A 27,966-nucleotide genomic window follows, 5' to 3' on the forward strand; every position below is an offset into this window, starting at 1 on the left:
TTCCCCACGTGCACTAGTTTTCTAGCTGCAGGGATGTGGTGGGGTATTATTTAAAAATAATAATGCAAGAGGGGAATTAACAATATCATTTCCCCCGAAAAGTTAGCACTGTAAATAGAAAATTAACAGAGCTTTCCCCTCTTGCATTAGTTTTCTAGCTGCAGGGATGTGGTGGGGTATTAATTATTTTATTAAAAACACAAAATATGATTCCCACCCACTCCGAATTGGTACAGTCCATTCTACCGCTGCGCGTTCTACAAGTCTTCTCTGGGAATGGTCCATTTGCCAAAAGTGGGAGGGAGGGAGGAGCTTATTATGTCGCGGCCGCGCCTCCCCTCCATCTTCCCGGCAGGCCTCGCGGCGGCCGCATCCTCACTTCCCCTCTCCCGCTGACGTAAAATCCCGTTTCGTCGGGGGGCGGGATCGAGGAGAGCCATGGTTACCGCGGCAACAGCATCCGGGTTCCTCGCGCGGCGCGGAGGAACCTTCCGCGTCGTCTGGTAACCATAGCAACAAGCGGCTTGCCGGGCCTGGTTGGGAAACTGAGGCGCCATGGCGGAGGTGGCCGTGCGACCGGTGAGCGAGGGGGTCCTGTATTCTCGTCTCTTGCCACCTTTGCCTTCACTCCCCGTTCCCCTCACGTTCCCCTTGGGAAGCGGTCGGGGTCCTTCCCTCAGAGCCCGCGCGGCCTGGTTGCTACCAGAAAGCCTGGCTTGGAAACACGCAGGCTGGGCAGGCGCCGCTGCTCCTCTTCCTCCCCGACACGTGTAGATGTTGGGGATGGTGAGGGGGGGGTCTTCAGCACCGTCTTCCGAGGGGGCTCCCTGCTTGCTTGCCGACCCGGCCTTCGCACCCCAAGATTCCTTCACAACGTGGCCTTCCTTCATGGTACGGGGTTGGACTAGATGACCCTTGGGGGGTTCCCTTCCGGCTCTAGGATGTTATAATCCTTATTGATATAAGTACTGCCGTGGCTTTTTGGCGCAGGGATAATAAGGGCAAGGCAGCAAGCTTTCGCGATTTGCTCCGAGCGTCAAGAATCAGTGCTGGATTTACGTATAAGCTCAACAAGCCATAGCTTAGGGCCCCCCGGTCTTGGGGACTCCCAAAAAATTAAAAGGAAAAAAATATGGATGTACGTTTCCAAAATATAAGATAAAAAACAAAATAAAACCTATTATTATTTACGTATAAGCTCAACAAGCCATAGCTTAGGGCTCCCCGGTCTTGGGGACCCCCAAAAAATTAAAAGGGAAAAAATATGGATGTACGTTTCCAAAATATAAAATAAAATAAAATAAAACCTTCAGTTATTATTTATTTATTATCTGGCCTGGTTCTAATATATCTTTACAATAGCCCTTTAAACTCGGCATCATCTCCATATTGTCAGTGGTGGGGGAAAGAGGAAAAAGAGAGTGAGTGGCCCAAGGTAATCCTCTAAGCTTTGCAGGGATTTGAACAACCAAGTCTCCCGTGCTTATGCTAAATGTTCTAATCCTTACATCAGTCCCGGTTTTCATCACATACAGTTCCCATCAGCTTCAGCCCGCATGGCCAATGGCCAGGGGTTATGGGAGTTGTAGTCCAGAACATCTGGAATGCACCAGGCTACCTTCCCCTTGTAGAGAGAATATTTGAGGGGGTGGGGAATCTCAGCAGTAGCTGCAATTTATTTATTAAAGTATGTGTAGTATGCACCTCATAACAAAATCCTAGGGTACAAGAAGATTTATCAAAGAGATAAAATACAGTGGTACCTCAGGTTACAGATGCTTCACGTTACAGGCTCCGTTAACCCAGAAATAGTACCTTGGGTTAAGAACTTTGCTTCAGGATGAGAACAGAAATTGAGCAGCGGCAGTGTGAGGCCCCATTAGCTAAAGTGGTACCTCAGGTTAAGAACAGTTTCAGGTTAAGAACGGACCTCCAGAACGAATTAAGTTCTTAACCCGAGGTACCACTGTACCCCTAAAAACAATACAGAATGATGATTTTAAAGGTATCTTTTTATGGCAATGTGCTCTAACATTAGATTTGTTAAAATAACCTCCAGTACATCACTTCAAAGGACATGATTCACTGGTGTTAATTTTTTGGTGGTCACAGCTGGAGAATATAGTTAGAACCAAGATTCTTTATGGTACATTCCAGGAATTTTAGTTGCTCTTTTAATGGTGGTTTCAGCTCAGCATTTCACGTTAGACAGAAGGATTTTGATCTGCAAGATTGTCTTGCTCTATGTGACTATATTTGGTAGTACAGTGAGAAAGTTTTGATGTCTTGGTTGCAGAATGATTTTTACATTGGATTTTTTAAAACTAAAGTACCTTCATTATCCAGCACTGCTACATCATTGCCCCAGGTCACTATTAATTTAAAGTAAATACTTTTGTTTTTCCATTAACCGTTGCAGGCAGTAGTGCTTAAAAGCAGCAATTCTAAGAATAAAATATTGTGACATAAAGCTTTCCTCCTGGGCAGACGCACATGGATCATGATGAAGAACCTCCTTTGTCTTCATAGCTGTACTCTGTGTCTCAGCAGTTTGCCTGAAAGCTACAACATTAATTTATTGAATGAATTTTTGTGCTACTCTTCAGGTAAAATCCACAGGGTGGCTAAGAAAATACACTTAAGCACATAACAACAATATAAAATGTCATAAAACATTAGCAGAGGAATTAAAAGCAGATGGCTAGATTAAAGCTTAAAAAGCATGGAGAAATAATAATATCTTTCTTCATTGGGCACGAAAAAGACATCTTTATTGGCACCAGCTGAGTCTTCCTGGACAGTGCATTCCAGGGGTCTGAGGGCCACAGCTCAAATGACCCTCTTGTGGATCACCACTTGCCTCTAGCAGAGGGACTCAAAGAAGGGTGTCCAAAGAAGATCCCAGAAATCAGGCAGATGTATGTGTCCAGGTGGTGGTCCTTAATGTATCCTGACCTTAACCAATGTATGGTTTTAAAGGTTCAGCTAGCATCTTGAACAGAACCCAGATGTTTACTCTGTGAAACTGTTTTAAGAGTAGCAACATACATCTGTCTCAGTTAGTACAAAATACAGCTGCTAGGTTACCAACTGTAATTTTTTCCAAACTGTATGTAGGCAGCCCAGCATAAAACTTGAATGCAGCTGGGACATTGTCGCAACATTAAAAAACTGTGGCCGCCTGTCTTTGTCTAGGAGAGGCCATGCATCAACCTTCCAAGTGTAAGATGGTTTGTGCTGCTCCAGCCACTTGGATGTCCACATAAAAGAACAGATAGATCTAGTAGGAATTCCAGCCTATGAACCTAATTGTTCTGACAATGTTCCCCACCCCCAGCTTCGTTCTCCAAAATCATGAGAAGGTTCTCAGGTTACAGCTTGTTCTTTCTGTAGTTTTTCTGGGAAGTGCAAACCAAGGGTAGCTTATGGCACAGCAAATGTATAGTTGTTTACCTGAAGGAAAATGTATGGATCATTTGTACTAAATGAGCAACGGTTCAATTTCTAGGAAGTTGCATTTTCCTATGACTCAATTCCCCCAACCTCAGTTGGCAGAGGCATAGCAGTTGAAATGCCAGTTGTGGTGTAACCATGTACTAATGCCACAGACACCTACTGGAACTGAAACTGATTAGTTTTAAAGCTAAATGTAAATAAGTCCATAGTTAGCTTCCTCTGCTACCCCTCTTCTGGTTTTAGTGTAAAGTAAACCCAATCTAGGCAGCAGATACAATTGTCAAAGCAGGGAGTGGATCACCATGTTGTGGTGACGAGATTCACATATATACTTACAAACATGCATGGCCACTGCTCTCGACAATAGATTTTTTTAAAAAAATCCAGTTTTTTTCTGTGTGCAAGTCCAGCTTCAGGCCAAAATTTCAGCACTCAAGACAGGCAGCAACTCTGTTACAACTTTAAAAGTTCTACACACTGTCAGAATCCATATAATCAATAGCAGCAGCAGCAGGATGGCAGGTGTAAGTAAGTGGAATTAATCCAATTCTGTTACTAATAATAGATATAATGCAGTCAGCAGCTTTGTGGTGGCTTTCTGACTCCTTTGTTGATAACAGAGCATAAGCTGCATCTGTTAGGTCTATAAGAAAAAACTGAACCATTTGGGGCTTTATAGAAAGTTTTTTTAAAAAAGTGGTGACATGTCAGAGATTGAGAAAAGTAAACGTGCTTAATGTGAATAGACAGAATGCCCCCCTTTATTCGGGGATCAACCTGTGAAAATTCAGAACAGTCATAAGGGGGTAGTATTGCATACAGAGCATAATAAATGTATGGAACTTGCTGCTTCGAGATTAGATGGGGGTGAGGGGGCGCCAGCTTAGATAGCTTAAAGGGGGACTAGACAAATTCACCTGCTGTTAACTGTGATGGTAAATGGAACCTTTATGTTCATAGGCAGTATACATCAGAATGCTAGATGCTAGGGGAAATGGAGGCTGGAGTGAGGAGGGTGGCTGTATTGTTGTCAGCTCTGCTGAGAAGCAAGACTTCTCTCTCCATCAAGTGCGAACATGGCAGCAGTCATTCCATCAGGCTCAGAAGTGGAAGAAAAGGGAAGCAGTCCCCCTCCCCATTGTTGCTGCAGTTGAGAGACCAGCAATGTTTGGCTCTTCTGTTTCCATCTCAGCTGCTCAACCTTCATCTTAGAACTAGTCAGGACTGGCCCACCTAGCAAAGTGAGGGGGCCACCTTGGGCAGAAAGATTCACAGGGGCATCAAATCCCAATGCATATATTTATTTACACCCCCTTGTTCCTGATATAGATCTGCGCTCACTCCTTATTCCCTGGCAGAGAGGGGGGCATCATTTTGGTTTTTGCCTCAGGTGCCAAAATGTCTTGAGCTAGCCCTGGAACTAAGTACAGTCATACCTTGGGTTACAGCCGCTTCAGGTTGCGTTTTTTTGGGTTGCGGACCACCAAAATCCGGAAGTACCGGAATGGGTTACTTCCGGGTTTCAGTGGTTGCGCATGCACAGAAACACCGAATCGCGCAGATGCAGGTTGTGAACATGCATCCCGCATGGATCGCGTTCACAACCCGAGCGTCTACTGTACTTGTGTTTCCTCATTTCTTACTCCCTCCCAATCTATTTTCCTTTTGTGTGTTGTGTCTTTTTAGATTGTAAGCCAGAGGGCAGGGTCTTTTTGGTCTGTATTGATTTTGTAAATAAATGAACGAACGAATGAATGAATGAATGGTAAGCTCTTCAGAAGCATCTGTGTGGCCACTGTAAGAAATAGGATGTTGGAGTGGATGAACCCACCAAAACACTTCCAAGGTCTTTTCCATTTAGGTTATTCTTGGAACTAAATGATGTTGTACCAAAAACAGGATACATAAAATTGGGAAAATGAGAAGTGGAGTGTTACAGAAAGACTGGAGCAGAATCATAGAATTGTAAAGTTGGAAGGGACCCTGAGGGTTATCTAGTCCAATCCTTTGCAGTTCAGGAATCCTGCCCACAGCCATCCCTGGGTGGGCTTGAACAACCAACCTTCTGGTTAACAACCAGACCCTTTGACCCATTGTGCCACTGGGAGCTTGTATTTTTTTTTTACCCCTCTCCTAGTATTTTCCTATTGCAAATTACAGGATTTGGAAGATCGTGGGGGCAGGGGAGGACCAAGAATGGATAGCTGTGTCTCAAACGTTCGGCGTTTTCTCTTAATTTTCTGTGGCAAAAGATACAGTGGGGCCTTTTCTGGCCATTCCATCCCTTGTGGCTAAATTATTTTTGTAGCTTTTACTACACACCTAGCATAAACAAGGCATACCCTGATATACAAGATGTTCAACCCCTGCAGAAATTTTTTCAAAGCATGAGCTTCTTGAAAAGTTACATTAAGCAACTGCTTCTTAAAAAAGATACTATGATATGATATTACAGACTTTAAAAAAACAGATTTGAAAGCTTCTATTAAATAAAGTTCCACATTAACTTCCGCAGCCCAAAGAAACCTTCCCTTTGCTTGACTCTCTGCTTCTGTCCCTAGAAAACTGTTTTATTGAACACATGGTTGAATTTTTCAGTCAGCCCGGCAATTAGGCTTTCTAGAGAGGAGATTTTGCTTCTCAGTTCTAATAAATGTAGAAGTAATGCTTTATAGATTTAGGCCTTGTTCTCACTGTGGTGGTGAATCTTTATCTAGGCTGTGAGCTGTGGGGGCTCACATGAGTGAAAGTTCCTCCAATGCAAAATAAAAATAAAAACCCCTGCATGTAGAAACCGTGTCAGGGTTTGCTTTTTTGTTGTGATGTGTATATTCTGAAGTTGTATATTGCAAGTTTATCACCTCCGTATGAACAAGATCTTTGGGAGATCAAGAGAAAAAGGAACTGGTAGAAAAATTTGGATTACAAATTGTAAAAAAAGTGAAATATTTAGGAATCCAAATAACAATGAAAAATATAAATTTGTTTGAAGATAATTATAAAAAAAATTGGGAAGAAACAAAAAGAGAAATGGAAACTTGGACAAGATTGAAATTAACACTCTGGGGTAGAATTTCGGCTATTAAAATGAATATCTTACCAAAACTTCTGTTCCTTTTTCAAATGATTCCCATAATAGGTAAAGATGATTGTTTTAAAAAATGGAAAACGGACCTAACAAAGTTTATATGGCAAGGCAAAAAGCCACGGATCAAACATAAATTATTAACCGACATAAAAGAGCGGGGAGGTTTTGGACTCCCAGACCTGAGACTATATTATGATGCGGCATGCTTTACTTGGATCAAGGATTGGATCAAATTGGATAACAGTGACATTTTGGATTTGGAGGGATGGAACAACAGATATGGTTGGCATGCCTATCTAATTTATAACAAAGTGGCAGTCCATAAAGAATTTCTAAGCCACGTAATTAGAAATGCATTATACAAGGTCTGGGTGAGACATAGAAGGTTGTTAGAACCGAAAACCCAATGGTGGGTCTCACCGCTAGAAGTAATATCGTTTAAAAAGAAAAATACTATAGGAAGAATGGCAACATACCAGCAGCTCCTAAAGGAAGAACAGGGCCAATTAAAACTAAGACCATACGATGAGGTAGACTGTACCACATGGTTACAATATCACCAAATTGCACAAATATTCAACCAGGATAAAGTAATAGGATTTGAAAAAGAAGAATCAAAATTACAAAAAGTATTATTACAAAACTCAAAAATATATATATCCAAAGTGTATAATTTATTATTAGAATGGGAATTAAAGGATGAAGAAGTAAAAGAAGTTATGATTAAATGGGCATGTGATATAGGATATGTAATTCGGCTGAACCAATGGGAGAAATTATGGAAATATGATATTAAATTCACGGCATGTTATACAATAAGAGAAAATTTTATGAAAATGGTGTACCAATGGTACTTAACTCCGGTAAAATTGGCTAAAATTTACAAATTAAAATCGAATACCTGTTGGAGATGTAAAAAAGAAATAGGAACAATGTTTCACATGTGGTGGGAATGCCGACCTATTAAACAATTCTGGAATGAAATCTATGAAGAACTCAAAAAGATGTTTAAAATATCGTTCAGTAAAAAACTGGAGGCATTCCTTTTAGGTTTAATTACAAATGATATCCCCGAAAATCAAAGAAAAGTATTCCTTTATGCAACAACAGCTGCCAGGATGCTTATAGCTAAAAACTGGAAAGGCAGAAAAATTCCATCAGTGAAAGATTGGCAAATTAAATTTTGTGAATACATAAATCTGGCAAGACTCACAGCTTACATAAGGGGACAATCGGACCAGAAATTATTAAAAGAATGGGGTTGTGCTAAAGAGTATATGAAAATACATTGTTCTGGAGTAAGTATATTGGTATGTAATGAATGATGCTTTACAGGGTTAAAGAAAAAGAAAAATGGTGTAAAAAAAAAGTACCAAGGTGGAAGTAATCTAATTAGATACAACAATACAGTAAGAGTAAATTTTTTGAGGTCCTAGAACAAAGGAAGGAAGTCAATTTGTGTTTATGTACGTAATGATACGGTTTTTTTTCTGTAGATGTGTGCTTTTTCGTTTTTGTTTAGTTTAGTTTTGTTTCCTTTGCTTTTCTCCCCCTTTTTCTTTTCTGTTTTTTCCCCCTATATGTTCCGGGTTTTTTTTTGTTTGTATAGTATTATTTTGGATTCAATGTTTGTAATTTTTGTTATGATTCTGCATTGAAAATAAAAAAAATTCTATATAAAAAAAGAACAAGATCTTTGATAATGTGCTATTTGCTTTATTAATGTATGTGTATCTTACCTGGACTAGTGGCCATGAGGACTGGGGCTGATGGAAGTTGGAGTCCAACAAGATCTGGAGGGCCATCCCTGTCATAGTCCACAATTATTAGTGTCTGAACAAGCCTAGACTGTATTTCATCTCTGGATAGTCCTGTGTTATTCATTTTGACACAGTTTTAATGCCTTTTTTTGTATTATTTCAGCCTGCATCCTTCCCAGCATCCAAAGAACCTCCAAGAGCTCGCTCAGCAAGAGGTTTGTTCTAGCTTATCTATTTCATGAGTAAAACGCTTTGTGAAATAACGGAGCTGTCCTTTTGCAGTTACTGAATTGCTTTGACCCAACCTAGTGAATCAGATCCATTCTACACACACCCACACACACCCTGTGATTTGCAGGTTGGTGTGGAGAGACATTTCCATATATCATTGCGATCTTGAAAATGATCTATCAGTCTTTCATTTGATATTGGTACCACTTAGCAGTGACAAATAGTTTAGGCCCAATGGATAGCTGTGGGCCAAACTATCATGCTAGCATCAGATTTGTGTCATAATCAGTCTGCTTTCTCATTAATAATAATAATAATAATTTATTTATACCCCACCCATCTGGCTGGGTTTCCCCAGCCACTCTCACTCGCTATATAGCAGGAGGAGGGGGCTTAAAGCAGGCAAAACTGGGTGGGGAGGAGATGAACATTCTCGCCCCTGCATCACTTCCCCCCATCCATTTGTCCCTCAGTGGGGCACCAATAAGTACAAATAACAGGAAACTGACACATAACCACATTTTTCAAGTAACTACTATGTGTCCAGGTTCTGTATGCATTGGCTCTCTGAGGATTACTACAGATATGTGCCAGTAGAGTTCTGCATGTTACCTAGCATATCAGATGGGTAGAGGGGTGGAGAATTCTTTTTACTCACTGTAATGTCTGTTTTTCTAAGCAATGTCCTATCCAACTAGTTATCTCGTGAATATGAATCCTGCATTTTGTACCTAATGTTTGTCCTTGGGATCAGCTTTATATTACTAGTCCACTTCTGAGTGCATTTTGACCCCCCCCCCAATATCCACTAAAGTCCTTGCATCCTTTTCCTTGGCATTATTCTGAAGCATAGCATTTCAATTGTGTACTATTCACTCTCATTCCTAAGCAGGCAAAGAGGAGCAAAGCTAAGCCCTCTTTCTGGAATTTCCTCTGAGGGAAAGGCAAAGGCAAGTCAGAGTTAAGAATAAACTTCCTCACTTTTAAATAATTTAAACCAGATGGGGTGGAAAGGCTGACCCTGCTTTTGCAGAACTGTACAGCATAGCTGCAGAAACAGAAAATGGTGAGACTGATACAGTTCAGCAGCCTTGAAAATAAAATGCACACAAAAATGTACTAGCCAGCAGGAACAGAAACTGGGACTGGGACTGGGACTGTTCAAAAGGCAATTCACCATTACAGCTGGAATCAAGAAGAAGCATAAAACAGGAAGAACTGCAAACAGAAAACTTTTAACTAATGTTGCAAAGGACCTTTGTGACTAAGCATTACAGAATGGTCTGTACCTTAGGGTTGGGCACTGCTGGGTAATATAGCACTAGGTAAAGGGACCCCTGACCATTAGGTCTAGTTGTGGCTGACTCGGGGGTTGCGGCGCTCATCTTGCTTTATTGGCTGAGGGAGCCGGCGTACAGCTTCCGGGTCATGTGGCCAGCATGACTATGCCGCTTCTGGCGAACCAGAGCAGCGCTTTGATGTGCTTTCGAACTGCTAGGTTGGCAGGAGCTGGGACTGAGCAACGGGAGCTCACCCCGTCACGGGGATTTGAACCGTCGACCTTCTGATCGTCAAGTCCTAGGCTCTGTGGTTTAACCCACAGTGCCACCCGTGTCCCTACTGTATATTATAGTATACTGTATAGTATACTGTATATTAAATTCCATATGGCACTTCTGGAAAAGGACATAACTAGGTGGAAAAACTCATGCTTTGCATGTAAAAGAAGTATGGTGCCTCTGTTTCAATTCCATTTCCAGCTAAATGTGAAAAAGTAATATCTCAATAGTGCTAAGGGGCTCTGGTGTGGAAGCAATCCTGGACATCCTTCCAAGAAATTAGCAATGTGTCTATGGTAGATGAACACAACAGTGAAACACTACTTTCCATTAAAAACATAATAACCAAAGGCACCAAAAGCAGAAGAGGAAAAGGTAACAGAATGGAGAGAATAAGGCTTGTCATGAGAAGGAGATAGCAAGTTCCAACCCATCTACTACAGTTTGGCTTCTGGTGAAACCTACATTATTCATCTCACTATCTGCGTAAATATGTAATTGATTTCAGTGGAAGGGAAAGATCAAAAACAATGCAGAAAATCGTATAATTATTTATGTCCACATTTGTGGACTAAAAGGGGCGACAGCAAATACTGCCCATATTCTGGATCTCAGACGAACATTCAGATTAGGGCAATTTCCGCTCCCATTTAATTTCCAACAGGATTCTTCAACATACATACTCTTAATGGTGTAGCTAGAAAACACTTGACAAATGATTAGATAATTTTATGTTGTACCAATTATCTTGAACCTTGAAATCCTTTCCGAGTGAAAGTCCTTGAAAGAAGTAAACCCTTCAGAGCTTTGCTGCATGCCAGGCATTATTCAGGGACTAACACATTCACAGGGGAAACCTGCACCCCCACACACTTACTTTACCTCCTGGGTAGACCTTCTCTGAAAAACCAGTTTCCTTTGTTTGTGCCTCAAAATCTAGAATACACTCGAAATAGTTTCTCCCCACCCAGAATCAAACAGTGTTTGAATAAAAGGAGCTCTGCTTCTTGAAGCAGCATGGGGTTAATAATAATCATGCTGTGTCAAGATATTAATCTTACTACTTCATTGTAAATGAATTGGATATTTTCTAAAATGCTTTTCTGGTTTTGAATTAAAAATGTCTAGCTCCAGTCATACCCATTTCCTCTCCCTAAGCATTCCAATCAAATCATCTTGTAGTTAGTGATAGTATCATACTGGGGAAGGCATTTCTCTCTTTGTATACTGCTGGTCGTGTGGAGCAAGACTCCAATTTATTTTCTTTCTTTGTAAGGAAATGTTGCAAACGGTAAGCCTCTGGTTGATTAAGTCCTGCTTGTTAAGTTTATGGAAGAAACATCTCCTGAATTATTTGTTCTGGTGTTCAGTCCAGGTCTTTGGCCAGATTCATTACAGGCATTTTATTGTGGAGAGCAGGACGCTAAATGGAATTAAGTCATTTGGATTTTCTTGTGGTGAAATAGACACAAAATAGTGGGAAATGGACTAAGGCCAAGAAAAGATTGAATTTATTGCTGGATGAGCACGAAACAGATAGATGTTTTTCATGAGGTATACTTTGTTTGCTATGAGCACAGATACATTTCTAGTGTTGCTTTTAGCAGTGGCTCCCACAGCCAACATCTTTCTATAAAATGAAATACAGTGGTACCTCCGGTTAAGTACTTAATTCATTCCGCAGGTCCGTTCTTAACCTGAAACTGTTCTTAACCTGAAGCACCACTTTAGCTAATGGGGCCTCCCACTGCTGCCGTGCCGCCGGAGCATGATTTCTGTTCTCATCCTGAAATAAAGTTCTTAACCCGAGGTACTATTTCTGGGTAAGCAGAGTCTGTAACCTGAAGCGTATGTAACCTGAAGCGTATGTAACCCGAGGTACCACTGTATATGTGTGTATATCACAGTCACATAAAATAATTTGGGCACCATACAGCAGTATAAATACCACATTTCACCATGTAATTGTCACATTTTTTGTGCTGATTTTTCCTTTCAAAAAAGGGGGTTGTGACTATTACGTGGGGAAATATTGGACCAAGGCCATTTAGGGCTTTAAAGCAATTATACAAGCCCTATTCTATTCCACCTGTTGAATGTTTTGTCAATTTAGTCTGGAATAGCCTCCCATGGATTTAGAAGGCTGGAGCGTGACTGTTCTTTGATTAAAGAGAGCCTAGAAAAGCACTCTTGCCCTATGGTCAGTTATCAGCCATTGGAAATATACCTTGGCAGCTGTGGTGTATGCGAACTGGCCACCCTCATGCATTTATGCACGCTGGATCCATACCTTTTCCACACAGACACATAGCTTTTTGCAACCCTGGCGAGTGAACTGAATCCTGACAACTGGCAACTAGCTCTTACAGTTGTTGTATTTTAACACAGCATTCCCCAAAGACATAACAGGGATACTGGTTTGCCAGGGACAAATACCAGAAAACGGGGCCTGTCCCTGCTAGCAGGGAACCTGGAACTATTTTTGAAGTGATGGGCATGCTGGTTCAATATTAAATTTAAAAAATAAGTTTAAAAAGATTCCAATAGTACTGAAAAGAAACAGCTTATGAATGTTAAAGAATAGTAGACAGATATAAAAGGTAAAGGTACCCCTGCCCGTACGGGCCAGTCTTGACAGACTCTGGGGTTGTGCGCCCATCTCACTTAAGAGGCCAGGGGGCATCCCCAAACTCGGCCCTCCAGATGTTTTGGGACTACAGCTCCCATCATCCCTGACCACTGGTCCTGTTAGCTAGGGATGATTGGAGTTGTAGTCCAAAAATATCTAGAGGGCTGAGTTTGGGGATGCCTGGATTAGAAGTTCACTGTTTAGGGCTTGGCCTCTTCATCTCCATATCAACTCTGGTCTCTCTCTCCCCCCACCCCTTCTCATTACACATTCAATACTGTTAGTTGGAGCCCTTGCAAGTGCTGATAATCTTCTGTCTGCATGGGAGGATGCCCCCCCTCCCAATCTCCCCATAGAAATAGAGGAGGGAGCAGAAAACCCAGTAAGACCAGCACTTGGCCCCAGTCTCCTAGATCAAGGTGGTGGTTGCTGTTGTTCCATGGTTTTCACAAGCCACTATGAGACAAATTGCCTGTTTGGCCTCCTTTTTTTTTTACAGGGATCATTTTCTGTCTCTCTGAAGGAAACAGGATACCTCTAGCTCTGTAAACTGGTGTGTAGCTCAGCCTCTACAATGCAGAACTATAAAAAAAGGCTTCCTGATATTGCCAGCAAATACCCTCATCATTCTTACAGACTAGTGTGCCAAGACTGGGCATCAGTGAGGACTTGTGACTTGCTCAGTCTCAGTTAACCTGCACTGTTGTGATCAGCCATCAGACAAACACGTTTTTAGGCATGCTAATTATAATAGCATCTTGCTTCCCATTTTTCCTTTTGGTTATTTTAAAGGAATCTAGAAACAAGGGAGGTAAAAACTTGTCAAATAGTCCATTTTCCACTAGGGGGAGATCTGGAGCCAGGAATGGCTGTTCTATATTTAAATCGCTGTTCTTATTTTTTCAATTTCAATCCAATTTTTTCCTTTTGTGTGTATGGGGACTATTAATATAGAATAGTGAGATGAATTATAGCTTTGTTGCAAGCATCAGAATTGTATATGATGGGTTTTATTAAACCCAGTTGACTGTAAATAACTGTGAGCCATACAGGTTTATTGTTTGATTTAAAGTTGGTTCCAGTGGCTGTTTGCAAAAGTGAGCAAAGGGGAAAGAAGCACTAAGCAATGAGACAACAGCTGTGTCTTGGGGAGTAGAGAGATTTCAAAGCTTTCTGTTGTGTGCGTGTGCCAGGAGATGGGCTTATCACCTGCATGTGCTTTTGAGTCTGTGTGCGCAGTGTAGTAAGACACCTTTGTGGTTAGATGAGTTTGTCATGCTTCATCTGTGATTATTCTCAGCCTTTGGGATCATGGATATTTGTAGATGCCGGCTACTATTCTTTTGTTTAACATCTTTAAGCAAACCCTTCACTTCTCCTGTTGCGGGTGTGATCACATCTCTGGAATCCTAGGTGAAAACAGAATCTCTTGTAAAAGACATCTTACACCTCGTGGCTAAGGGATTTTAAACCACTGGCCTGTAAAGAGAAATGTTAGAAGGTCTCCTAGGGCTCATGCATACGTTTTAATCCTCCTCTCTGATCCTTGCTAAAGGGAAGCGATGGCAGCTGACTGGATGTAAGACTTATTCATGCTAGCGTAGTGCCTTTCATTTTGTGCCAGAATCCTTACTCCTTGCTCTTCTGTTGCCATTGTTTCTTTAGGCCCTTGTTACCGCTGTTTCCCTTGCTTCTTTTAAAGAGGAATTATAAATCCCCTGGCCTGGATAATTCTAAAGCTGGAAAAAATGGAAACAGTCACAGATTTATTTCCCCACAGGTTGGCAGTAAACGAGGCAAAACAAATAAAGCCCCACAAATACCAAACCCCACATCTGGAACTGCCTTCCCTAGTAGCAGAAATGGGAAAGCAAACATTACGGTTATTAAAAATTGGAGGTTTTGAGTGTTACCTACTATTTGTTTTGGAAAGTAGTTTGTCTATCTGTTCTCTATAGGTTTGGATGCTTCTTGAGATATCATTGCCAAATTCAGCAGGAGGGTGGCCAAGGTGGGAGCAACAGTTCTCCTTGATGCTGGGACACCAGCCACTATTTTGAATCAAGATGGCAGACCAAAATGTGACTTTGGCATGACCCTGCCTGCTTCTTTGGTATAGGTTTGGCCACCTCCTGAGATATCGTTACCAAACTTGGCACCAAGGTTCCCGAGATGGGGGTGGCAGACTGGCAGTCTTTGCCATTGTTTGTACACCAGACATTATTTTGAATCAAAGTGGTGGACCAAAACATGACTTTGGCATGACCTCACTTATTCTTGGCATGGCAGGTCGAAACTCAAAAATTACACTACATTTAAAAACCATAGTATGTTTTGGTTTCTTTTAATTCTTGGGCAGTGCCAGGCACTCCCTGCTAGTTGTTAATACTTTGTGCTTAGAACAATCCCTGACATAATCTAATGCATGCGTGAATTTGAATTTTCTCACGGCCCAAGAATTGGGGGGGGGGGGGAGAGACAGAAACAGGTATGTGTCACTGAAGTTCAGGATGTGAGGCAGCAGAGCTGCAAGCCTATTATGATAGGAGGGGAAATTATTTTGTCATTCTTGAGGCTGTTTATACAGACTTATTTCCTAGGAACTACATACAGTGTGCCCAGATCCTGTGCGGTTTACTGGAGCCAACCAGAAACAGTGTTACAACTGAAAAAGCAAAACTCTGACCAGTGAGCTGCTGGCTAGGACCCTCAGAGAGAGAATGTGTTATTATATGGGAAAGTGTACGACTTGTAATTGTAATTTGTGAACTTTGAAATAAGTGTACCTGCCTGTGCAACAGCCTCTCTCAATCATTAGAAGTCCTGGAGTTCCTGCAGGTATTTTCCATGCACAAGCAGGAAGAGCTAACAGGGTGTGGCAACAGGAGGACAGAACTAGCACCAGCATAACCAGGAACAATGAGCTCTCTGGGACACCTGGAGCCAACTCTGCTGATGTAATTTACAGGCCCTAGATCAGATGTGAGCAAATGAGTGAGGCCGTAGTTTCCAGTGGGAAGAGAAGATCAGGCACTGAATCTCAGGGATAGGGAACAATGTCTAAAAAGCCTGTGCACTCATATAACGAATGTACATACATGTCACACTGGCATGCCTGGCTATAAATCCAAATCAGACAGCCAGAAATGCTGTGAGCTTAAGCAAAAGGAACTTGAATAATCTAAAGGACGCCTATCTATTGTCTAGGATTTCAAAACTAGAGAGGGATCGGGGGGGCCTGGTAACAAGTTTGGGTCCAGAGAGATGATGCTTTGGCACTGACTCCCCTTCAGGTAGCTTATGTCACAGTAACTGCACATGGCTTCCACTGGTGTCCCCTCCCTGTGGTGAAGTTATTAAAAATGTCTGCCCACATATCTGGCTGACTGTAAGTATGCTATGTCATAGGCTGCCTGTAGCGCTTCACCAAAAGAAGGGCACTTGCCTCTCCTATCTGCTTTAAAAATAAAGTGAGCTGTTTATGTGATTCAATCAAACGCTTGACGAAAGGTGTGTTTTTCAGTTCAGTTGGAACACTAAAAAGAAAACTTGATTCAGTCTTCCATGAAGCTTCCCATCTCCCCAAACCAAAGTCTCTTTACCTTGAAGAGAAGGCATGCTAGACACAGGATACAAGCCTCAGTCTGAGCTGGGCAAACTTAAAGGGGGCTTTACTCTTATTATTAGAAGGGGGGACGCGGGTGGTGCTGTGGGTTAAACCTAGGGCTTGCCGATAAGAAGGTCGGTGGTTCGAATCCCCACAACGGGGTGAGCTCCCATTGCTCTGTTCCTGCTCCTGCCAACCTAGCAGTTCGAAAGCACGAAGTACAAGTAGATAAATAGGTACCGCTCCAGCAGGAAGGTAAACACCATTTCCATGCGCTGCTCTGGTTCACCAGAAGCGGCTTAGTCATGCTGGCCACACGACCCAGAAGCTGTACGCCGGCTCCCTCGGCCAGTAAAATGAGATGAGCGCCTCAACCCCAGAGTCGTCCGCGACTGGACCTAACGGTCAGGGGTCCCTTTACCTTTACCTATTCCCTTCTGAGGTGCTTTCTCTCAAATTCTCACTCCCTACTTCGCCATCAACTCGGCGCTCTTGCTCTGGCAGTCTTTTGTCTTTGTTTCCTGCTAGGCTTCTCCATCGTGATACTGGCTTGCAGACATTGGATTTTCCTATTGGTTGCTATGGTTACCTTTGGGTTGCCATAATTTCAGATGCAGAAATGAATTTGATGAACTGCAACTCGTGCCCATTTGATGTGAACAGCGGCTTGTTCTGAAAACTTTAAATAGTATCAGGAAAAGCAGTGTTCATGCTTGCCATTGATTGCATTGTGACTCGGTACTTCTTTAGAGCTTAAACACTGATTTCTCTGCAGTAACTATGCAATGAGAGGATAAGAGTTGCAATACTGGCTCTGTCCCAAAGTCTATCTTGCAATAGCTAAGCAGTTGCCCTAGGTCTACTCACAAGTAGAACAAGTTCTGGGTTCCATTGGGTTATTGCCTCTAAAGCTCTGACTTCAGATTTCTATATTTAAAGTACAATTCCATATGATCTCGCTTATCCACTCAGATCAACCAGAGAAATCTTGCTCCATCAGCTGCTGTCAGAGGTGCAGTTGCTGCTTTGTGGCAGCATCCAGGTTGCATAAATCCCTGTCCTGGAAGATCCACGAGGCTCTTTTCCAGTACCAAATGAAAACGTCTTTCTTCCAGTGGCCTCTCAGGGTTTTTTAGTGTTGTTTCGTGGCTTATTTAAGGGTGATCTTGCTTGCTGGTCTTGCCTTTATTTTTAACACAAGGTGATAGTCAGCTGCCTTGTACCACTAGGAAATGAGATGGAAACATAGGATATAAATATTTAGTGAATGGGTAATGATCAGCCATCCTTTATTCTTGTGTCCACCTTTCATGGCTCTGCTACAGTAATAATGCTTAGTATGATGTTTCCTTCCCTGCTTACTTCTTTGTCGTTGCCTCCTGCTGTTTTCTGCTTCATTGGAGCATAAACAACCAAGAACCTCATGTAGCAGGTCTGGTACTTCTCTCTGGGTGAAGTACAAAAACTGGGTCTCAAAAGGCATCATCTACTAGATCTCTAAATGTTTGTTTTGCTGCCTTTTTGCACAGTGCCAGAACTGCGCAGTCTGGAGAGTAGGAATTGGCTGATCCACTTGTACTACATTCGCAAAGACTATGATTCGTGTAAGGTAGGAATATGATATACCCTGACTTTTTTGCACTTTAAATCAGAGGTGGGGAACCTGTGGATCTCTAGATGTTGCTGAGCTCCGTTTTCCATCAGCCCCAGCCAATGACCAGATATTATCAGAATTGCAAACCAACATATGTAGGGCTATAGCTTTGCCATTAGTGCCTTTTAAAGATAACTTCAGAGAAGTGCTTTGGAGAAGGACTTCGGATCTTCTTGGAACACTTCCAAAACAAGATTTAAAGATAGGGAATATACCAAGGGCTCCTTGTACAGGTTCCTCCACCCTTCTCTGGTTTATTATAGCCAGAGTTTCTTATTAAACCCGAATCAGAGATAACTATGGTTCACACTAATCAAGATTGCTTCCAAACCATGATTTGAAGTGGGTTTGCATACCCCGGGTTTGGAACAATCCTAGTAAGGGTTAATATTCTTTCTGTTCCCAAAAGCCTCCTGTTAACTGAATTAACTGAATTTTTGTTTTGCATTTTGTTGGTTGGTTGGTTGGTTGGTTGGTTGGTTGCTTGCTTGCTTCAAAATCTAATGAGAGCATGGCAGCATGTTAACATGTGCCATCCTTAGGAACTGCTATCCCTTTACCAAAACTTGTCAGAGTCATGAATGCAGCTAGCCGTTTTCTCCTTTTGAATAAATCTCAGCCTCCTAGATCTCCCCACTCGGTCCTTCCTCACTGTCATCGGGCCTCTGCTGGTGATCCTATGCATGCTTACTCTGGAGTTCAGAGCAGTGGGAGCCCCATTTGCTGCAGCCGGACCCCGGGAATGGAGCCTGAGAGGCACATGGCTGGTGTTGCTGTCACTGCTGGTGGCCAACTGTCTTTATGGCTTGGTGCCCCTCTCCTGGCCAGGCTGGGGGGCAGTGGGGGGCACACTGGCTGGCACCTGTGCTGGGAGAGTTCAGGGCTGCTCTTGCATGACCTGCTGTTGCCTGCTGGCCATGCCACCCCCCCCCCCGGTTGTGGCTGTGGTGGGGGCATACTGCTGCAACTCCTCTTTTTGCTGGGCACCTCGGCCTCTCAGCCAGCCCAGGGGTGGGGCACCCACGGGTGTCCCTTCTCTGGCCACAAGGAGAAGGAGGCCCAGTCTGGGCACGGCTTGCCTTCCTGAGGCTCTGGAAGGTGGCAGGAGCTCAGCCCGATGAGGGAGCCTGTTGTGGGGACTCTCAGAAATCTGTGCCCCTCCTGCCCTCCACTGCTTGTGGCCCACTTGGTATGAAAATTTGGACCGCCCTGCTCTAACCATTATGTCACACTGGCTCCTAGAGGTGCAGTTTTCTCTTTGTAGTGAATACAGGAATCTTTGGGAACCTTTGGCTATTTTTGAAAAATAATTTACTCTTGGTGCTGTGCAAAGAGAGTGTTCACTTCTAAGGACCATCAAGGCAGGCACTTGATTTTCCAATAGATGGATAACAGCAATCTATTCCACAAGTACTTGGGTGGCAGGAGTTTCACTTGTCCTAATGTTACCTATTCAGAGGTCGTTGCCTTAATGTTAACATTTTTTAATGCAAAAGGGTTTTTTATAGTGCCATTAAATGAAATTGAAAGCCTTGCCAATGTCAAAGCCATCAAAAAGCTCCTGCTCTTGGATAATTTGACTTCAGGAGGCTCTTTTCCAGGAAGGACAAATTACCAGCGCGAGAGGTAGCGGTTTCAACAGGCATTTCCTTGCTCTGAAAAAAGGAGAAAATTCTAGGCATTTCCCCCCTCTAGCACAGAGACTGGGAATTTGTGGCCCTCCAGATACTGCTAGGCTACAAATTTCATCTTCCTTGACTCTTGACAATGTTGGCTGGCCACAGGTTTCTTACCCCGAACTTTTAGGTACCTTTCATTAACAAATACTGGCTTTATGTTGAGGCTAACTTATTAAAGGGTAGAGTTGACAACATTCTGCCCCTTATCCAAAAAAGGAAAATCTTTTTATTGGAACATAACTTCTTTACTTTGTGGTTCAGATTCTTATAAAAGAGCAACTCCAAGAGACCCGTGGGATATGTGAATATGCAGTCTATGTTCAAGGTAAGCTACAAGCACCCTCGCATGGCTGACATGCTTCTACCTTGTCTGACACATTTTCCAAGAGCAACCTCTCTTTAGGGCTGAAAATAAAATTCTTTCACTGACTCCCTCAGTGAGTTCCAAAAATACGAGGGTGCTTCCATAGTCCACATAATCCTCGTTATTAGAAAACTATAAAAAATGGGACATTTGCCTAATCTCTCACTCTTAAGGGGATGGGAGGGAACATGAAATGTAGCCCAGAATGATATTATAATATTTCCACACCAGCAAGAGAGATAAATCTGATAAACATAGCTCAAAACACACAGGTCACATTAACATAAAAGCGTGGCTTACCATGCACAAGCAAATCTCTCCTATTACATTTTTCCTTCCTCATCTGCTTATACTGGGAGGAGACAAACCATGATCCTTGACTTAGCTTTTCACTTCCAACAAACCACAATCTGCAGCTAAGATTTCTTATTTACTTACCAACTGTGGATTGTTGGAGTAAAACAAACCACGACTTCTGGTTCCGATGTAATATTAGGCCAGGAACCGTGCTTTGTTACCTCCCAGTGCAAAGAGGGAGGGGAACAATAGCACAGATAGACACGTTCATGGCAAACTGCTAGCTACAGTTTACTGTGACATAATTACTAGAAGTCTGAAAAAGAGGACAGTTTTACATCTCTCTCTCTCTAAAGTGTGCCCTAAAATATTTAAGGTACTTACAAACTACCAAGAAAGTTGATATTCAGTACACATTTAGCTGAAGATTACTGCAGGATTCTGAGAACTGGTGGTATTTATTTTAGTTGTTCATTAGCTACATTTTCTACCAAATGGCACACGGCATACTATACAAAAACTTACAATAAATCAGCAATACAAACATTCAATACTTATTGCACTCTTATTATAAATTTATTATTATCTTACCCTTAGGCCATTCTTCTCCCCTGAGCAGCTTAGAGCAACTGATGTACAGTTCTTCTGTCCAGGCTATATGGGGTCATACCTACTGGAGCTAGTAGAAATGCATCATTTGCTGTTTTTACATTTTAACCGTCGGTGTGTGGGACATAAGGCAGGACTCACCATTATAGGATACAGATGTGATGGCTTCTATAATTTTCCTAGTTGCTGTCTCGGATGCTAAAATCCATGGCAGAAAGTTGAATCGGGGATTGGAGCTTTGAACTGTTCATTGACTGTGGTCCTTGCTGCCACTGCAAAAGTGCCTTTGTCTGCTGTGGCTGCACACATTATGCCACTGCTGGTGTGTATAGCTTGTGCTGTGATAACAGACAAAAGCGATCCTATGGCTCTTTTAGGACAAGCGGGCCAGAGAAATGCTAAACTACCCCATGGGCTACGCTTACCACAAAGGAACAGTGGTGCAGATGGCACCATGGTTTCCAGATACAGAACCCACCAGCTGCTAGCTCTGCTCTGCTGTGACCTACCTACTTCAGAAGCCTGCTGTGTGCTTCTGCTGGGAAGCTGGTGGGGGTAGGTTCTCCTCCTGCACTTCTATACATTTCAGCATTGCCCAGGGTGCAGCTTACTTCCTTGAAAGGACTCCCGATTAACATGCTGTGCATTGTTATTTTTCAGCTTTGATATTTCGCTTGGAAGGGAAGATTCATGAATCACTTGAGCTTTTCCAAACTTGTGCTATTCTTACGCCCCGGAGTGCAGACAACCTCAAGCAGGTGGCACGATCGCTGTAGGTGCCATTTTATTCTTCAGATTTTGGGTGTTGCATGAAGGGAGTGGGGTTACCAAAGGCTGTTTTACTCCCATTAGCCTTCATATTTGCATAGGCGAACTACTTAATCATACACCCTCCCTTGTCCACACACTTAAAAAGCCTTCTGGACCAGACCAAGTCAGACCATCTCATTCAGCATCTTATTTCAAACAGTGGCCAACTAGACACCTGTAGGACATGAAAGCAACAGCCTGCCTCCATTATTTGTCTCCCGGAAACTGGTATTCAGTGACATACTGCCTTTGAACTCTGAGTTTCCATGCAGCCACCATTCCTACTACTAGCTGTCGATTAATTAACCCCCATGAATTTGTCTGCTAAAGCTGTCTAACTTAGTGGCCATCACAACAGGAGGAAAAATGATGCCTATCTGATCCGGCACTATTAGCACAGCACACACTTAAAAGAGAGAGGAGTCACTATTTTTAAAAACCTCTCCAGTCCCCCAAGCTTCAGGGTGGATAACATTTTAAAAGTTATTCAAAAGAGTTGTAAAAATAAAGAACAGCTGTGAAACTCAGATGGTAGCACCAAGTGGGCAGATACGATCCATATCATGTGACATGACATTATCTGTCCATGCATTAGGAAAGCAAGAAATAGGGAATATCCAGCCTTCTAATAAAGTCCTTTTAACAGGCGTTGTGACATGCTATGAATCCCCAGTATAGTGGACAAGTATTGGATTCTTCTGTTTGACTCTACAGCACAGTAGGCTTCCCTAGAGCTCCCTTTGATCCTCTGACTGACACACAATTGATGGTCCAGTGATACCTTGGGAGGAAAGGGTAAGAAAAATAAGATCTGACATTTTCTTGCAGGTTTCTTTTGGGAAAACACAAAGCAGCCATTGAAGTGTACAACGATGCGGCCCAGTACAACGAGAAGGACTGGGTATGCCCAAGGTTTTCTTTGCTACTTGTAAATAGAATGGAGTAGAATTTGAGACTTGCAGATTGATGGCTGACCTATGGGTCAGTTTTGTGCAGCACTTTCTTCTGTGCGAGGACAGCAGCTCCAGCACCAGCCTTCTCCTCGGAATGCAACTTATGAGGAGAGGTGTTAATATGAATCTGGGTCTACACAGACACAGCCTTAATGATTCCTGTGGCAAGTGGAGAAGGTGCTCCTGCAACAGCAGGAATTGCTGCTGCCTCTATTGCGTGTACTGCTCAGTTGGATATGTTCCCCATTGTGATCATGTGCAGTCACATGACCAAGGACGGCTATGGCTGCTACTTTATAGGGGGAAATGACTGTGCGGATCAGCTCTTAGTCCCATTGGGAGTCTAGTAGCATTGAAGACATAAGCCTGTTTCATAAATTCCATGATACAGGAAGGAATATACAACCTTCCCACATAGTTGATCAAAACAGAGGAAGCGCTGGTTAGTGTCTCTGCCAGATGTGCACACAGATGGCTCCCTGCTTTAATATTCAGCAGGAAAACAAAACATGGCTTGATACTCGCTCTTGGACCGAATGCCGCATCTTGGGTGGTGAGTCCACCACAGCAGAGCATCAGCATAGGCAAAACATTGTGTACCAAGCTGGATTACCACAACGGACACCAAAATGATCACTGCCAAGGCATATCCATTCAATTATTTGTCACATTTCTTACCCCGCTCTTCAGCCAAGAGCTCTCAGAGTAGCTAACAAAGATTTAGAAGCAGCAAAAAGCCTAAGTACAATGAACATGGGTAAAGCAGCCAGACTATATCAGTGCCAGACATGTTAAATCAGAGGTCTTAAAATTCAAGGCTCTAAACACTTGAAAAGTGCTTGAGCAAACAAAAAAATGCCCTTGCCAGGCACACAAAAGACATTGAACTCTGCCCAGGTGAATCTAGTGTTCATTTATTTGTTAAATGCATATCACGCCTTTGTACCCAAATTGTGCTCAAGATGGCTTGTACTTCTGTAGAAGCCTGACAGCATCTCTGTTGTTGAAATGGCACACTGACAAGCCTTATAACTAAATTTATCTTCCTTATTACATGATGTAAATGTGTATTGGGCCCGGTATTTATTTTCTGCTTGCATCAGCTCATCCATCAGGTTTATATGCAGAATTCCAATGATAGTTGTTAAAAGAAAGATTAACAGATGTGTCTGGCTAAATCTTTGCTGGGTTTTCAGTTTAATTGTATTTCTGTAGCATCTTTGGTCATAATGGGCTGAAGCTAACAACTCAGATCCATTGAACTTTTCTTTCTGATTCTGGAAGACCAAGTAAGTTACAGTGGCCCAGTTCACACATCATGATAAACCATAGTTTATGGTTTACTGTGAACAATGAACATGCAGATCTGGGCCACTTGGCTGCTTCCCATTAACACACCACAGCAACAAACCATGTCCCTTGGCTTAATGTTATAGCCAGTGTGGTGTAGTGGTTAAGAGCGGTAGTCTCGTAATCTGGTGAACTGGGTTCGCGTCTCTGCTTCTCCACATGCAGCTGCTGGGTGACCTTGGGCTGGTCACACTTCTCTGAAGTCTCTCAGCCTCACTCACCTCACAGAGTGTTTGTTGTGGGGGAGGAAGGGAAAGGAGAATGTTAGCCGCTTTGAGACTCCTTCGGGTAGTGATAAAGCGGGATATCAAATCCAAACTCCTCCTCCTCCTCTTCTTCTTCTTCTTCATCATCATCATCCAAATTGGAGATCATAGTAGTTTTGTTCCACCCAGTCAGTCAGTCAGAAAGCAAAAAATCATGCTTTGTTTGAAGTAAAACCCATCATAATTCCCAGTTCAGACATAATGCCATAGTAGGGATTGTGGTTTGTTCTTCCCATGAACTAGTGGGGATGAGCGAAGCAGCTCAGATCAGCATGTTCATGGTAAACTATTAACTATGGTTTACTGTGATGTGTGAATGAGGCCAGAATTTGGCTATTTGTAAATGAAGAGATTTGTCAAGCTCAGATCTGGGGCATTTAGTACTGTTAATATTCTACTGAAGGGAAATGATTTGTTACCAATCTGAGAAAATGAGATGTTTCAATAGATTGTGCCATTCCTGTTTTTTTGAGCATATTGAACCTGTGGTTTTGCAACTTGTGAGCTTGAGACCAATAATGACAAGAGGTTCTATCCCCTCATGTATCACATGTGGATTTACACATGTCCCCTTTCCCCTCACATCTAGGAGATCTGCCACAACTTGGGTGTCTGCTACATGCACCTGAAGCATTTCAACAAGGTAAAGGGGGCAGTCGTCTGGCAAGCATGAAAGGTCCAGAGAGTGGCAGCCTGAGAATGGGCATTTTTTTTGCAGTGGCTGTTTGTGGAATGATTTCCCCAGGGAGACTTGCCTGGTGCCTTTATTACATAACTTTAAGCACCAGATGAAAACATTCCTCTTCTCCCAAGCCTTTGGCTCATTAAACAATCTATGGTCTTTTAAACTGGGGGTGGGGTGGGTGGGTATTGTTTCGTTGGTTATTATGTTATGTATTTTTGAATTTTTATACCAGGGTGGTCGGATTTTTTTTTATTAAAAAAATGGATTTTTAAAAATTTAAATCAGATTTTTTAAATTTAAATTGGATTTTTAAAATAAAATGCTTTTGGAGGAAAAAATCTTTCTAAAGATAGTTTTCTATTTAAGTTACATTATAGTCCAAAGGCTATTAATCAGGAAATAAGGATTTGTTTTAAGATTTTCATGTGTGCTGAAACTGAGCCTAAGTTGGTTTTTAAGGAAATTGTTATTGAGGAAATGATTATTTTTCTCCTTCCAAATATAAAGTTAACTTATTAAACCTCACAATAATTTCATAATTGTCTATTCCAGTCCTAATTGGCAGATACGTTGCAGAGAAGGCAACTTGATAAAAAGGACTTGGGGGTTGTTCTTGCAAGCATTGGAAAGGATTCTTTTCATGACTGACAGGTCCCTAGTATGTCTCTCATTTTCATGTTAGAACCACAATATTTGTTTTTTTCCTAAAATAGCTGCTACGGTCATAACAAGGGTTGAAGGCAACCCTGTTTAGGGAAGTTTTTAATGTTTGATCTCCTGCAATGCTTTTGCCAAGTTTTTTGCAGATAAAATCGCTCAGATTCAGAAGGAGGTAGACTCCACCGTGGGAGCAGGGCCAGGGCGGGAGAGTGCTAGAGTTCTGTCTGGTCCTGTTACATGGGATCAATTCCAATCTGTTACCTCCGAGGATGTGGACAGGCTGCTTGGACAAGTGAAACCGACCACCTGTCTCCTTGATCCTTGCCCATCCTGGCTGATAAAAGCAAGCCGGGAAGGGCTGGGCGATGGGCTCTGCGGGGTGGTGAATGCTTCCCTCTGTGAGGGAGCCTTCCCAGACCCGCTGAAAGAGGCGGTCATTAAACCGCTTCTTAAAAAAACATCTTTAGACCCGGCCAATTTGGCCAACTATCGCCCAGTCTCAAATCTGCCATTCTTGGGCAAGGTGATTGAGCGGGTGGTTGCTGAACAACTCCAAGCACGCCTGGAGGAAACGGACCATTTGGATCCCTTCCAATCGGGATTCAGGCCTCACCATGGGACTGAAACTGCCTTGGTCGCGCTGGTTGATGATCTCCGGCGGGCTAGGGACAAAGGTGAGAGCTGTTTCCTAGTTCTGCTGGATCTCTCAGCGGCCTTTGACACCATCGACCATAACATCCTTCTGGACCGTCTAGAGGGGCTGGGAGCTGGGGGCACTGTCATACAGTGGTTCCGCTCCTTCCTCCTGGGCCGTGTCCAGAAAGTGGTGGTGGGGGATGAGTGTTCAGACCCCTGGGCTCTCACTTGTGGGGTGCCTCAGGGTTCTGTCCTCTCCCCCATGCTTTTTAATATCTATATGAAGCCGCTGGGAGAGATCATCAGGGGGTTTGGACTGGGTGTTCATCAGTATGCAGATGACACCCAGCTCTACCTCTCCTTTAAATCAGAACCAGTGAAGGCAGTGAAGGTCCTGTGTGAGTGCCTGGAGGCGGTTGGAGGATGGATGGCGGCTAACAGATTGAGGTTGAATCCTGACAAGACAGAAGTACTGTTTTTGGGGGACAGGGAGCGGGTTGGTGTGGGGGATTCCCTGGTCTTGAATGGGGTAACTGTGCCCCTGAAGGACCAGGTGCGCAGCCTGGGAGTCATTTTGGACTCACAGCTGTCCATGGAGGCGCAGGTTAACTCTGTGTCCAGGGCAGCTGTCTACCAGCTCCACCTGGTACGCAGGCTGAGACCCTACCTGCCCGCAAACTGTCTCGCCAGAGTGGTGCATGCTCTAGTTATCTCACGCTTGGACTACTGCAACGCGCTCTACGTGGGGCTACCTTTGAAGGTGACCCGGAAACTACAACTAATTCAGAATGCGGCAGCTAGACTGGTGACTGGGAGTGGCCGCCGGGACCACATAACACCGGTTCTGAGAGATCTGCATTGGCTCCCAGTACGTTTCCGAGCACGATTCAAAGTGTTGGTGTTGACCTTTAAAGCCCTAAACGGCCTCGGTCCTGTATACCTGAAGGAGCGTCTCCACCCCCATCGTTCAGCCCGGACACTGAGATCCAGCGCCGAGGGCCTTCTGGCGGTTCCCTCATTGCGAGAAGTGAGGTTACAGGGAACCAGACAGAGGGCCTTCTCGGTAGTGGCGCCCGCCCTGTGGAACGCCCTCCCATCAGATGTCAAAGAGATAAATAATTACCTGACATTCAGAAGACATCTTAAGGCAGCCCTGTTCAGGGAAGTTTTTAATATGTAACGCTGTATTGTTTTTAACACTGATTGGGAGCCGCCCAGAGTGGCTGGGGAAACTCAGCCAGATGGGCGGGGTATAAATAATAAATTATTATTATTAATTATTATATTGTGTTTTTAATAGTCTGTTGGGAGCCGCCCAGAGTGGCTGGGAAAACCCAGCCAGATGAGCGGGGTATAAATAATAAATTATTATTATTATTATTATTATTATTATTATTATTATTATTATTATTATTATCATCATCATCATCAAATAAGTTATGCACAACTGAAACTTTACCATAATATTACTTTGTGTACAACCTGGTAGGATTTGGGTTTGAATTGCAGAAATCAGCCTTTTTGGTGGGTAGGGTATCAAGGACTGACACATAGAGGAGTGGTTGGGGGGAAGCTATGGGGGTATAACGGCCTTGCCCAGACTAGTGCCCACAAGATGCTTTGCACTACAATGTCCATCATCCCTTACCATTGACCATGTTGTTTGAGGCTGA

General features: G+C 43.0%; 1 protein-coding gene across 1 annotated transcript in view; it reads left to right on the top strand.

Annotated features, from left to right (window-relative positions):
- The first annotated feature begins 426 nt into the window (after positions 1-426).
- The window catches only part of BBS4 (Bardet-Biedl syndrome 4), a 42,274-nt gene continuing 14,734 nt past the window's right edge, over positions 427-27,966 (top strand). The window contains exons 1-7 of the mRNA XM_053365290.1: positions 427-579; positions 8,468-8,519; positions 17,860-17,939; positions 19,925-19,988; positions 21,594-21,705; positions 22,572-22,644; positions 24,902-24,955. Coding sequence (XP_053221265.1) covers positions 556-579; positions 8,468-8,519; positions 17,860-17,939; positions 19,925-19,988; positions 21,594-21,705; positions 22,572-22,644; positions 24,902-24,955 — 459 coding nt within the window. The 5' untranslated portion in view covers positions 427-555. The remainder of the gene's footprint in view (positions 580-8,467; positions 8,520-17,859; positions 17,940-19,924; positions 19,989-21,593; positions 21,706-22,571; positions 22,645-24,901; positions 24,956-27,966) is intronic.

The sequence above is a fragment of the Podarcis raffonei genome, chromosome 14 (genome assembly GCF_027172205.1).
Source record: "Podarcis raffonei isolate rPodRaf1 chromosome 14, rPodRaf1.pri, whole genome shotgun sequence".
NCBI lineage: Eukaryota > Metazoa > Chordata > Lepidosauria > Squamata > Lacertidae > Podarcis > Podarcis raffonei.